This window comes from Pavona decussata, unplaced genomic scaffold (genome assembly GCF_977016875.1).
Source record: "Pavona decussata unplaced genomic scaffold, jaPavDecu1.1 SCAFFOLD_297, whole genome shotgun sequence".
Taxonomy (NCBI): Eukaryota; Metazoa; Cnidaria; class Anthozoa; order Scleractinia; family Agariciidae; genus Pavona; species Pavona decussata.
The window spans coordinates 172,008-185,000 of NW_028145694.1; the positions used below are offsets into that span (position 1 = coordinate 172,008).

General features: G+C 38.0%; 1 protein-coding gene and 1 pseudogene across 1 annotated transcript; both read right to left on the bottom strand.

Annotated features, from left to right (window-relative positions):
* Window positions 1-1,488: 1,488 nt before the first annotated feature.
* On the bottom strand, window positions 1,489-4,274 carry LOC146454908 (uncharacterized; annotated as a pseudogene).
* A 2,465-nt stretch (window positions 4,275-6,739) lies between these two features.
* On the bottom strand, window positions 6,740-9,104 carry LOC146454909 (uncharacterized). Its single transcript, XM_085094906.1, has 2 exons — window positions 8,299-9,104; window positions 6,740-7,744 (listed from the first exon to the last, which is right to left on the bottom strand). Exons 1-2 carry the CDS (start codon window positions 8,444-8,446, stop codon window positions 7,563-7,565), a joined length of 330 nt encoding a protein of 109 aa, XP_084951032.1. The 5' UTR covers window positions 8,447-9,104; the 3' UTR covers window positions 6,740-7,562.
* Window positions 9,105-12,993: the final 3,889 nt, after the last annotated feature.

Below are 12,993 nucleotides of genomic sequence, written 5' to 3' on the forward strand. Positions count from 1 at the left end.
TTTCTTTGATAAACAAAATATTAGCTGAGTCTTCAAACTAAAAACTATATTTTGTCAGTTTAAAATATTTGCAATTTCTTGAATATTTCGTTTTTTAAGTGTTGGAGTTGGTAAAACAAACCGTCGTCATTTACTTTTTCAACCTTTTATCTACAACTTTTTGTCTAGCTAGCTAGCTAGCTACTACCAGACGATCTGTAATACCAGCGCATGTAACAAACAGGAACATGTGCTGCACAAAGAGTTCCAGCTCATTTATTAACTTTCATCAAGGGCACAGTGGGTAAATGGATTTATTTCATATTATAGCATTGTATATAATTATATTATATTCTAATTAGGATGGTTACTCTAGAAACGACAAAGAAGTGAATTAAGAACAACATACAAGCTCTGTATACGTATCAAAACATAAAGTATATCCATCTTCATTAATGAAGTCATCTGGAGCCGAACTCCTGTCTTCATCCAGTAACACACAGCGATTGCTCTACATTTGATATGCTTGGCACCTGCATCTCTCATCGAGGCATTTCACATGACAATCAAACGTTTTCTTCACAGTGAAGTTCTTAAAGCTGTAACCCAATATGGCGCAATGTTTAATTCCTGTTTGGTGAAAACTACCACGACTCTGCTCACATTTCCCTTGACAATCTGCAGTGCCTAACTTTAGAGCGTGCAAAATGAGTAGCAATAGATAATGTTTTAATTAGCTTGGCTGGAAAAAGTTTCTTCAATCTGACAACTTTTCCATTACTTGTTATTTTGGGGGAAATGCCCCTGCCCTCTCATGCAAACTTTGGTCAAGAAGCTTACGTTTACGACTCTCCGCATTTCTTCGCTTTTTTCTGACGGATCAGCCAATTCATTGTTAAGTTTCTCACTTAGTCTTGCGCTAATTTCTATCACTAGCTAGTCTGCAATGATGTCTGCGTTGTTCTGCTTATTGGTGGAATCCTTAAGCTTTTCATTTCCATGCTTCAGCAGTTCTTCAATACAAGAAAGTTTGCCTCTTATGCTAACGTCTTGCTCACATAAAGAGGTCTCTTTTGCTAGAAGAGAAACGTTTATGTTTGGCTTCAGAGCATTCTACGGGTCACGGGTCAACACTAATTTCAATATTGACAACATGAGTACAATCCACTAGCATTTTCTGTGAATGGTGTCTAATAAACGGTCATTATAATTATTCTGTTCAGCTACGCATGCTTATTGGAATAATTTCCTAAAACCAAGAGATGATAACATAAAACAGGCGTTCAGATACCTGGTTCTTCCTTGGTATGTGCACATTCTACATTCTATTTAATAGGCTCTATCTGAAATATTTAACATGGTCAAAAAATGACCACCACATATTGCTTCTAACCAGTCGTATTACTCTCACTTCGTCTATTACTATACATAAACTCAATATCCACTTCACGTCACTTCTTGCCTACAGTGTAATCCTCATTTGCCGCGCAGCTGTGTGCAGCTAACTTTTTACTCTTCTCCAATCCACCACTGCGTTGTAGAATTAGCGCTTGCTGAGCATCTATGTACGTCATTAATTGATTCGTACCATCCGAAGTTATCTTCGCCACTCTTCATCTTCACAGCGCCTTCGAGGGGACTTTTAAACTGACAACCTTTCTGAGATCCGTAAAGGAGTCAACGTGTGCGTGCCAGTTATCTCTTTGAACAAAGTGGGCCGTGCAATTATGGCAACAATAGCCCCTGATATTGATGTATTCATACTTTTTGCATCCGTCGAAATTCAAACTCATGACGTCGATATCACTCAGTTTGGCTCTTAAGTAATCAGTGTAATTAAGTCCATCAGTGTTAAAGTTACATGTGGCGCGCACATGCGTGGAGTGGCTAGCTATGGAGTTCATCCGTGACCACGATAAGCGAAACTTATTCCAGGTAAAGGAATTCTGATTGACAGAGTAGTCTTTATAAAATGGCTTGTTTGCAACCTCGTTGTTGTTAGCCAAGCTGAAAGACTCGATCAGAGTCCAAATGAATCCGTTTTCAGACGTGCAATCGCAAAAGACTTCATGCAACGACTTGCTTGCTGGATCAAACAAAAGATACAGACCAGACTGGCTCCCTCTGTCTTTTTCAAGTTGATTCTTACAAGATGTAGGTCTACGTTTCTTACAAAGCTTACCATAGTATTCCGCGGTACAAGTGCAGTTGAACTTGTGTTTGGCGTGGTTGCATAGCTCAGTGCACGTGCCTCCATTGGCGCACGGACTCTGGTTACAGCATTGGTTACTGCATGTTTGATCTGAGCATGCGTTGTACACCGAAATCTATAGGATAAGACGATAAAAAGTTTTAAACAGATAGTGTTTTTGTTAGGCTTTTGTACATTATGGTTTTGGTTCGTTACTGACATGTTACAACTTCTTGTTTTCCGGTCAAATGCTCGGTTAACCCAAAAGTCACTAAAATGCTTGGATAATATGTTTTATAAGTTTCGCCTTTTTAATTAGGGTGTTTACTCTAGAAACGACAAAGAAGTGAATTAAGAACAACATACACAAGCAAACATGGCCGTCTTTAATTCGACTTTTCAAACCTTACGCAACTGACATCTGGTATCCGTCACTCGGCTGTTAAGGCTGGAGTGCTTGGCGGTTCGATTACTTCAACTCGATTTGAAGTTTAGTTTTCATTTTGCTCTTGTTTTCTCTAAAACAATTAATGTTCCAGAACAAAAACACCACTAAAATGCTCGAATGATACTCAATATTTGGCTTCACTAACTGCTAGCATAATGTTAAAAAGCCAAGTTAAAAAAAAAACAATTTGCACAACCCCAAGATTTAGTTCTTGGGTTCTCTTATATTTGTTTGAGTGGCGTCCTTCCAACTTCAACTTTGCTTAGGTTGCAGGTGTGAGTATTCGCACCAGATGGAATTAACAAATTTTGTTTTCAACTCAATGTTCACGAGACAACTAGCCTGTTTATGGAGCGCAAAAGACATGTTAGTGGGAGAAGTTTACTCTGAAACTTTACTAATATTTTTATTAACGAACCACTGTTGTCAAGTGATGGTAAAGTTAAAGCAATTTTGCAGCCGTCTTTTACGATTGTTTTTCTCTTTTTAATTTCTCTTCCGTTTGACAGCTCTTTTGAACATCTTTGCAAACTCTAGTGCTGAATAATTAACCATGTGATATTGCTACTGAAATGGGCATAAGTTTTCACTTAAATTAATCAGAATTGGTAACAAAAGCTGGGAAATTAATGCCCCTCCAATATTTATGTATAATAAAATGAAACCTCCCATTATTCAACTTAGGATTTAAGCCCTGGGCTTTTAAGACGAACTTTTTGTGAAGTTTGGCTAGATAAATTTTGCATTAGTACACTAAAAGTGTACACTGCTAATTACTGATTATGAAATATTTCTCGTTCAGTTCTAGTTAATTCTTGAATTTCTCGTCTCTATGCCCTGAAATAGTAAAATCTCTTTTCATTAATATTTTTTTTTGGAAGATACAGCCTAAATCTTTTTATTTGTCACAACCACCGCTTGCTTGTTCTCTTACACATGCGTACAGTTTGAATAATAATTCCGTTTTCTATCAGCCATGTTAGGGAGCGTAAGCAACAACGACGGCAACGGCAACGAAAACGTTTATTTCATTTGTGCTACTTCGCGATTATTTCAACTCACTCAACTTTTACAAAAATGCCGAACTATCCAGGAATCAAATTGGAAGGAGTGGCGTACACGTTCTTCATAAAACCCTAAATATGGTCATTTCACGCTCTTGTTTTGCAGAGGACGGCAAAGAAATGTACCAAAATGTAAAACGTATGTGCAGAGCGATTGTTTTTGCTTATTCAACCGACCGCGTTATCGTTGCCGTTACCGTCGTCGTGTGCTTAAGCTCCCAAGTACTTACAACTGTACAAAACATCCGTTGATCTAACTATCCCTTACCCGGTTCACCAACTCATTATCCACATCAAAATAAGTGTATCCATCTTCACTGATGAAATCATCTGGAGCCGAACTCCTATCTTCATCCAGTAACTCACAGCGATTGTTCCACATTTGATATGCTTGGCACCTGCATCTCTCATCAAAGCATCTCACATGACAGTCAAACGTTTTCTTCACGGTGAAGTTCTTAAAGCTGTGACCCAGTATGGCACGATGTTTCATTCCTGTTTGGCCAAAGCTACCGCTACTCTGCTCACATTTCCCTTGACAGTCTGCAGTGCCTAACTTCAAAGCGTGCAAAATGACTAGCAATAGAACGAGAAGAACGCCCTTTGATAATTCCATGGTATAGCGTTAGATTCATCAGTCATTAAGATACATAGAATGATCGTTACCGTGGTAAGTAAGTATATTCTGAAATTTTTCATTGTATGATGCATAACATTAATTGCAATACAGAAGACATATGTTTTCTTGGGGAAAGGCTTTTAAAATCTTATTAACATAAATTTCACCTGCCGTTAAACAAACCACGGGGTTCATGAAATTCGAAGTGAAATTTCGGAAAAGAAAAATCGACCGCAAAAGATGGCAAAAAATCGCTGAAAAAAAAAACACTTTGAAAGCTTTGAAAAAACCATTAAACGTAACAATAAATGTTCAGTAGCAAAAAGCATTTTTCAAATCGATATATCTTTATTAAGTAAAAAGCGTCTTTGAAAAATTATTTGAATTAGCACTGTACATATTGAAGAAATAAAAGGTTTGCCGTCATATTTTAATTAGATAACAACTTAGCTGTCTATTTAATTTTTTTCTGTTTCCAAGTCGAGCAGGAAAAGTGGGTCGACCAACAAATTCATGATCACTGTGAATGATTTTATTTTTATAACTGCCACGTTCTTTTTCACCCTACCACAAACGTTAAACAAATAAATACGTGGAGAAAGTCCTGAACTGCCAGCAGCACCCAACCAGAACATTTAAGCAGGGTGTCAAGTGGTTTTAGAGACATATTTTATAGTAGTGTAGGACAATTCTTTTCAAAAATAAAGGACAATTTTAAGGAAAATTCTGAAAATATAGGACACAAAAAAGTTACATTCCTTTCCACTCCTCGTCAAAGTTTTCCACAAATAGACAGTTTTAGCATCCCATTGTGCCAGCTGACTGTTCTAAATATTATATCTAAACTAATGTTAAATTGAGAAAAGAGATAGTAATTTATTTCAACACTCCTGGTAGCCCCTAGGCTAAATTACGGATAATCTACAAATTGGGTAAAGCAGAAAATGGTAAAAATACTAAAACTCCCATCCTAAAGTCAGAAGAATTGCAACCACAAAAGCTAGATACAAACAATCGCTAGTGTACAGCCTTGGTTAGCCATCAGTTTACTTTTAATAAGATTGGCTGGAAAAAGTTTATTCAATCTAACAATTTTTATTTGTCATTTTTGGGGGAAGTGCCCTTCCCTCTCATGCAAACTTTGGTCAGGAAGCTCATGTTTACGACTCTCCACACTTGTTTACTTTTCTCAGACCTCAGCCAATTCATTGTTAATTTTTTCGCTTAGTCTTATGGTAGTTTCTATCATTAGCTGGTCTGCACTGCTTTCTCCGCTTTTATTGGTGGCTTCCTTCAGCAGTTCCCCAACACAAGAAAGTTTGTTTCTGATTCTAACTTCTTGTTATTTTTGCCAGAAAGAAGAACTTTTTTCCTTCAGAGCGTCCATCCTGCTTTTTTTTTTTTGCACCTTCTGCTTTCACTTCTTTTTTTGCCTTCCCTTCCCATTCTCCGTCTTCCCCGATAGTCCATGAGCCAAGTTCTATAAAGTGGCTAGAAATTGATTTTCGTTGCACCCCCCACGGGACATAGTGACTTTGGTATCAAATTAAAGCTTGCGGCCTGTATTTTAAAAATCTGCTTGTTGCCAATTGTGTAACCTGTGCTTAAGCGAGATATGTGACTATTTCCATAGGGGGGTGGGCTGGGGGATTTTGCTCCCTGAGAATTCTACACAACATAAAATGATTCATAACTCTGCTGAAACTCAACCAATTTTATTCAAATATTGTGTGCATACATTTTATACCATCCCCAACAATTTGCAATATGTGTCATGCATTTAATGTTTCCATGGAAACCGTTGCCATGGAGATCATTGAAGAAATGCAGATTTTTATTTTCCTGGCTAATCGATATTCAAAACTTCGATTAATTAGCAGATCTCTACAAATTTCAGTCAAAACATTCCCATTATGCCGAGAATAGACTCTCTTGACTTGAGAAACTTTCATCATTATCTTTTCAACAGGATTTAAAGGTACACGACACCCATTGTTAAGACGTATGGGGAACTAAGGAAGTACATTTTGCTGAAACTATGCAAATTTCATATCCCGTCAACCACTGGTCAATATCTCACCAAATACGCATCAGTTATGCACCACACTCAGAATATCAACTTGGACACCTCAGAATTAACTGTCTTGTTGTCATGGCAACGGTTACTAGGGAAATGTCTAAATACCTCATTAAGTTGCTTTTAAGGCATATTTTCTAAAGGAAAACTACTCAGAACATTAAATAACCCCTTCCAACTTGCAAGAGATCTCACATTTCAGTGAACATGTCATATTATTTAGTCATAAAACAGTCTTGCCTAGCAACCAAGGACTTGTAAATGTCTTTATCCATGCAATGCTTGTGAACTTAAATTCCTTCAACACTAAAAAAAAACTACATGAATGTTAATACTCATGCATATCTTCCTCATTGTCCTCATCTTTATCTTCGTCTTCATGTTCAAAAGAACACTTTGCACAGAAGGGGCCAATTTGTCAACCTTTTAGTTGCCATCCTTGGCCATTTGGATTTTGATCTTCAAAAGACCTTTGTAAGGAATTCTTCTACAGATAGCTTTAATAGTTAGCACGCTTTATGTGTTGTTTAAGAGCTACTTTTGTTGGGGGGAGCTGATAAGCCTGCATATTCCTGCTTTTGCAGAACATCATATCTGATCTCATTTATTCCTTCTTCGCCGCTGCCATTGTACAACGGATGTACACGAAGTGCTCTACGTTTGCAATCCCTTCACCTCCTGGTGGCACTACTGCTTCATCGATACCCTCAAGGTTGTCTCTCACCTCTTGTCTTTCTATCACAATCTTTAAGCCTTTCTTCTTTCCTTGCCCATGCCAGTGAAGGTACCAACAGTGTCACTTGGCACACTGATGAGGTGAGATCTGCATCATGTTCCACCGATCGATGATATGCATGCTGAGATAATTATTTGTCTGGTGGAAACAAGCTAGAACTTCGATATTAGTATCTGATGAGCTTATGGCAACTGATGTGTGCCTGTAGGACGAGGCATGATACGCTTGCAAAAACATCCAAGTGTTGGCGTCTTCTTGGTTGCTCCAGAGCTGCAAGGCTACGCTAGGCACAATCGTTTCATAAACAACTTCAATTTTCGTATGGTTGTTTCCATGAGAAACATGGAGGGTACGAGCTCCAACCTCCTTGTCATACTTGCTAGTTGACCACTTATTTATGAGAAAGTGCATAAGCCTGGGTTTCCTGGTCCCATTTGACATAAACGTCTTACACTGGCGAGGGCAGGGCTGCTGGCGACTGCTTATGGCGACGACTCAACCTGTCTCTACCTCGTTTATTTTTTTCAGTGTTCTTTATTGACAAATCAGAATGCTGATCAGCAACAAAGTCCACCCTTGTTGCCGTCCCTGTAAGCGCCAAGATTTCTGTTAGAAGCATCTCTGACAGGTCTGCAAAGCAATCAGGCACACTTTAGTGTTATCATTTGCAGCATTGCCATGGCATCCATGATGGCAGCCGTTGTGTTAGGCAGTATGCTTGTCAAGCACTCTACTCCATCTTTTAGAAGTTTCTAGAAATCTGCCTGGTTAGTTTTAGCCAGCGAGTCATGTGACGTTGCTAGAGACCATGGGGAGAGACCAAGTTCATGTTTTAGTAGCTCTCGAAGATCCATTTGTCGACCCTGACCAATAATCAGTAAGCGAACAAAAAATTTCCTGTCTGTTCTGAGAGATAAATTCCTGCCTCCCGCTCTCACTGATGCCTTCTTCTGTTCGTCGTGAACATGCCTAAATTGAGCTAATTGACAGTCTCACAGAAGCCAACATTCTTGGTGTTAAAACGATCTATAACAAAAGAGACCCACGCTTTACTCCCTTTCTCCTTTGCACTTTTGATGTATTACTATTATTATTATTATTATTATTATTATTATTATTACTATTATTATTATTATTATTATTATTATTATTATTATTATTATTATTATTATTATTATTATTACCCAAAAGATCACACTCCAGGCTCTCTTCAGCAACATACCCCGAACCAAGGCTGATGAGATCGTCAGACGGTTTGAATGGGTCGCACCAGTTTTGCACAACTTCCTTCACTTTCCTATCTCTCATTTCTTTGCATGCGTGTACAGCCATTTTCTTTATTATGCACTTTATCCTGATCTCTATCCATCGATATCATCACTCTGCTCTTGTCTGTAGGTGCTCCACGTGAGTGAGCCATCAACACCTATCTTTGGGCTACACCTAAGTTCCGTATTAATACTGAATCCTTTTATACCACCCTTCGTCTTCGTGTTTCTATTGAGGGTCTGCTCAATAGTTTGGCCAACTGGTAGCTGAGAGAAACCATGGGATGTCGAACTCTGAACGCCAAATTTCTATCTGCCAGTAGCTGATGTGCCTCAGGGTGAGTATCTTAAAGAATCCCATGGTAACTAAGAAGTAGACCGGTAAGTACTGGGCATAGTTGGTGTGGTCATAGGCAAAAACCATTTGACAGAATCTAGGAAGAGTTTCCAGTTGCCTTCCTGGGTAGCACAAAAGAAATTTGTCAGCGGTGGCGCTATTTTTTCCATTGGACCATTGCTGTCTTCTGAGCACTCCCCATAAAGATGTAAGAGCTTCAGGAACTCTGGATTTGACAGTAGCTTATCAAACGTCTCTGCATCAGATGCTCTGCGGATCTCCCTAAAGGAACTTACAGTCATAGTTGATGGGCTTGTCATGCTTCTAGAGCCACGTGCCAAACCCCTTCCACTTCAACCGATGCATTGCTTCATATTAAAGACGATCTAAATTAAAGCACAAAGATTTTTTTTATTATTCACTCAGTGAATCTTAGAAATTGTTTTATGCAGAAAAGTAAGTGGGGGGGGGGGGGGGGAGATGCACAAGGGGATCAGAACTTCTCGCACCATGTTCTCTCGCTTTCTCTCTTGCCAGTTGTGGTTCCCGCCATAATGTACTTGTTCTTTTGCAAGCTATTGCACAATGTTGCAATTTTTGTTGCTATTTCTCCCGGTTGCTGCAACCTTGGGAATCCCTCTTTTTGTTCTGTCTTCTCCCACATCCCTTATATTTCCTACACCCATAGGCTTGAATAAAGCTTTTTCCTCATCGTATGTGTATGCACAGCCTGGGTGTAGTGTCTTCATTCTAATAAACCAGCTTCAGAACCGGAGTCGACAATAACCACTTTCAACGAGTATATCAGCAAGACCAGCATCCCCAAACCAAACCAATAGCTGCTACAAAGGCGCAGACTGTGTGGAAGGAGCCCAGCCGAACTACCAAACATCTTAACTGCTCCCCCAAATGACTTCAAGCACTTTTGCATAAATTGCTTGATCAAGGATTAGTTTAAAAGAAGTTTGCGTCTTTTCAAATGAAATACAGTCATAAAGAATTGATATATAAGGTTTGAAAATAGATAAACTTTCAAATGTGTTCTTATTTCAACAAGTCAAATGTAGTAACTAGAGATGGAAGATAGTATACGAGTCACAACTTGCCAAACTGAACTATAAAGATAACTCGTTGTAAAATGGCCTTAGACGTTTTTCTGTTCTTGTTGATAAAATTTGCCATAACAGACTTGAGAACTCAATATTGCAAATGTTCACAAGCATTGCATGTAAAAAGGGATACATTCAAAAGAGATATTGATGACATTCGCAAATTCACTGTTGCTAATTAAGCAAGATTCTTTTATAACGAAAGAATATTACATGTGGAACAGTTCACTGAAACATGAGATCTTTATCAAGCTCGAAGTGATTGTGCGCCTTCCATGCACTGAGGCCTGTGCAAATGTTCTTTGGAACAGAACGATGAAGATGAAGGTGAAGATGAGGACAATGAGGAAGATATTTATGAGTATTATTAACATTCGTTTAGCTTTTTTGAAATTCATGTGGTTCAGCCCTAGTTTCTTTAACACACTGCTGTGACTGTTATTCTTGCTTACGGCAATTGATGCAATTTAATGCTGAATGATAAATTTCACAAGAATTGTATGGATAATGACATTCACAAGTTCCTGGTTGCTAAGCAAGATTCTTTTATGACGAAAGAATCTTACATGTCAGGATTGTTCACTGAAATGTGAGATCTCTAGCAAGTTGGAAGGGGCTATTTAATGTTCTGAGTAGTTTTCCTTTAGAAAATATGCCTTAAAAGCATCTTTATGAGGTATTTAGACATCCCTGGCAACCGTTGCCATGACAACAAGACAGCTTATTCTGAGGTGTCCAAGTTGATATCCTAAGTGTGGTGCATTATTGATGCATATTTGGTGAGATATTGACCAGTGGTTGATGGGATACGAAAACTCATAGTTTCAGCAAAATATGCTTCCTTACTTCCCCATACGTCTTAACTATGGGTGCCCTCTACCTTTATATCCTGTCGAAAAGATAATAATAAAAGTTTCTCAAGTCACGAAAGTCTATTCTCGTCATAATGGAAATGTTTTGACTAAAATTTATAGATATCCGCTAATTAATCGAAGTTTTGATATATGAGTTGGCCAGAAAAGTAAAACTTTGCATTTCTTCAATATCTCCTTGGCAACCGTTTCCATGGAAACATGAAAATGCATGACACATATTAACAATTTTGGGGGATGGTGTAAAATGTATATACAGAAAATTTGAATAAAATTGGTTGAGTTTCAGCAGAGTTATGAATCATTTTATGTTGTGTGGAATTCTCGGGGAGCAAAATCCCCCAGCCCACCCCCCTATGGAAATAGTCACATATCTCGCTTAAGCACAAGTTACATAATTGGCAACAAGTAGATTTGTAAAATACAGGCCACAAGCTTTAATTTGATACCAAAGTCACTATGTCCCGTGGGGGGTGCAACGAAAATCATTTTTTCAGGCCTTGGCTCATGGACTACGAGCTTTCTTTGATAAACAAAATAAGCTCAGTCTTCAAACTAAACACTATGTGCATTTCTATTTTTATTTCAATTTCTATTTGTACAATTTTGTGTAACAAACTAGTGACCTCAAAAACAAAAGAAGACAAACCTGTTCGTTTAAAATATTTGCAATTTCTTGAATATTTCTTTTTTTAAGTGTTGGAGTTGGTAAAACAAACCGTCGTCATTTACTTTTACAACCTTTGTTCTACAACCTTTTGTCTAGCTAGCTAGCTACTACCCAACAGCAGAGTCAGACCCACGGCCACAACTTAAGGTCACAGACGGTCTGTAATACCAAAGAATGTAACAACAGGAACATGTGCCGCACAAAGCGTTCCAGCTCATTTATTGGCTTTTATCAAGGGCAGTTGGTAAATGGACTTATTTCATATCATAGCGTTGTATATAATTATAGTATTATTATATAAATGTAAATATATGAAAAATACATTTTAAACTGCGGATGAAAGATCAAACAGAAGAAAGATCCTCGCAGTTACTACGCAACTAAATGTCACAAAATTCATATTATTCATGTTTTTGTTGTTTTCATTTCATGTTTGCATTTTCATGTTTCGTGTTTGCATGTAGAAATTTAGTCGTTTCTTTTTCATTATCTAAATTCGTTAGGTTTATTGTTAATTATTTGTAGTCTTAATTCGTCGTATTTTTATCAGTCAAAAAATGTCACTAGTATATTAGTAGTTATTGTCTTAGAAAATGGTGTGTAGTATTGTAAATTTCAATGTAATCTAACTAACTATTATTATTCCCGTTATCGTATATTTTGTATCTTATTGTGTAATCAGCATTTATTGTACATCTTGTAGTTAGCGTTTTCTGGAATCTTCTTTGTAGTGTCGTAATTGTGTTCAGTATTTAAATAGAGGTCAAGGTTGTTGTTGTGTAGTTGGTTGTTATTCTTGGAAGGAGAAAAAGGACAGAGAAGTAAGAAGAAGTAAGGAGAAGCAAAAAAGTTTGTATTGCAAGGTCGAAGGCGAAATTGTTCAAGTCACTGTCAAGAGCCATTGGCAGGAGCCGGCCGTGTTTTCCTTGACATAAACCCTTTTGTCAGCGGCGGCGAGTGAACAAGATTTCAAGGCGTGTGCATAGAAATTAAAACTGAGTGCGGCGGAGTCAAACAAGACGGGAACAAAGAAGAGAAAAGGCGCCAGAAGAGAAGAAGCAGAGGTTTGTGTGAACGGTTGTTGGTGCGGTTTGTTTATGCGAGTGGTTGAAGTAGCAATTTGTTTGTGCCTGGAGAAGACTTCAAGGACAAGGAAGGACTGAACTGAACTGAAATAAGTAATTTAGTTTAAGATAATTAATTAGGTTAAGAAAGTTTTTTTTTACGTTACCGTTTATTGTGTTTACTAAGCGTTTATGTATACTAAATTAATTAAATTTGTTCTATTACTTAGTCTTGTATTACTTAGTGGGTTTGCGGGAAGGGTTTTGTACAGTCCCCTTTTAAATCGTGCCTCACAAGGGAGAGATCCACGTCACATTTTTGGTGTCAGGAGTGGGATACTTCTCCCTTGGTCTCTTTCCCCGTACATTACTCAGACGCAAAGACGCAACACATTAATATTAAGAATTAGTATGGCTGAGAAGAGCTCTGATTACAAATCATGGTCTTTAGATGAGCTTAGGGCCGAAGCCAGGAAAAGATTTGTTCTTTTTACCTCTAAAGATGGGGTTAAGACTCTAGCAAGCAAGCTTAGGACGCACGATAAACTAATGTCCGAGA

Bases quoted from the DNA above. Each gene is read 5' to 3' on its own strand.
- LOC146454909 (XM_085094906.1), bottom strand. From the start codon at position 8,446: ATGGCTGTACACGCATGCAAAGAAATGAGAGATAGGAAAGTGAAGGAA. The intron at 7,745-8,298 runs GTAATAATAATA...ATTGCTTTGCAG, and splicing joins CCTGGAGTGTGATCTTTTGG to ACCTGTCAGAGATGCTTCTA.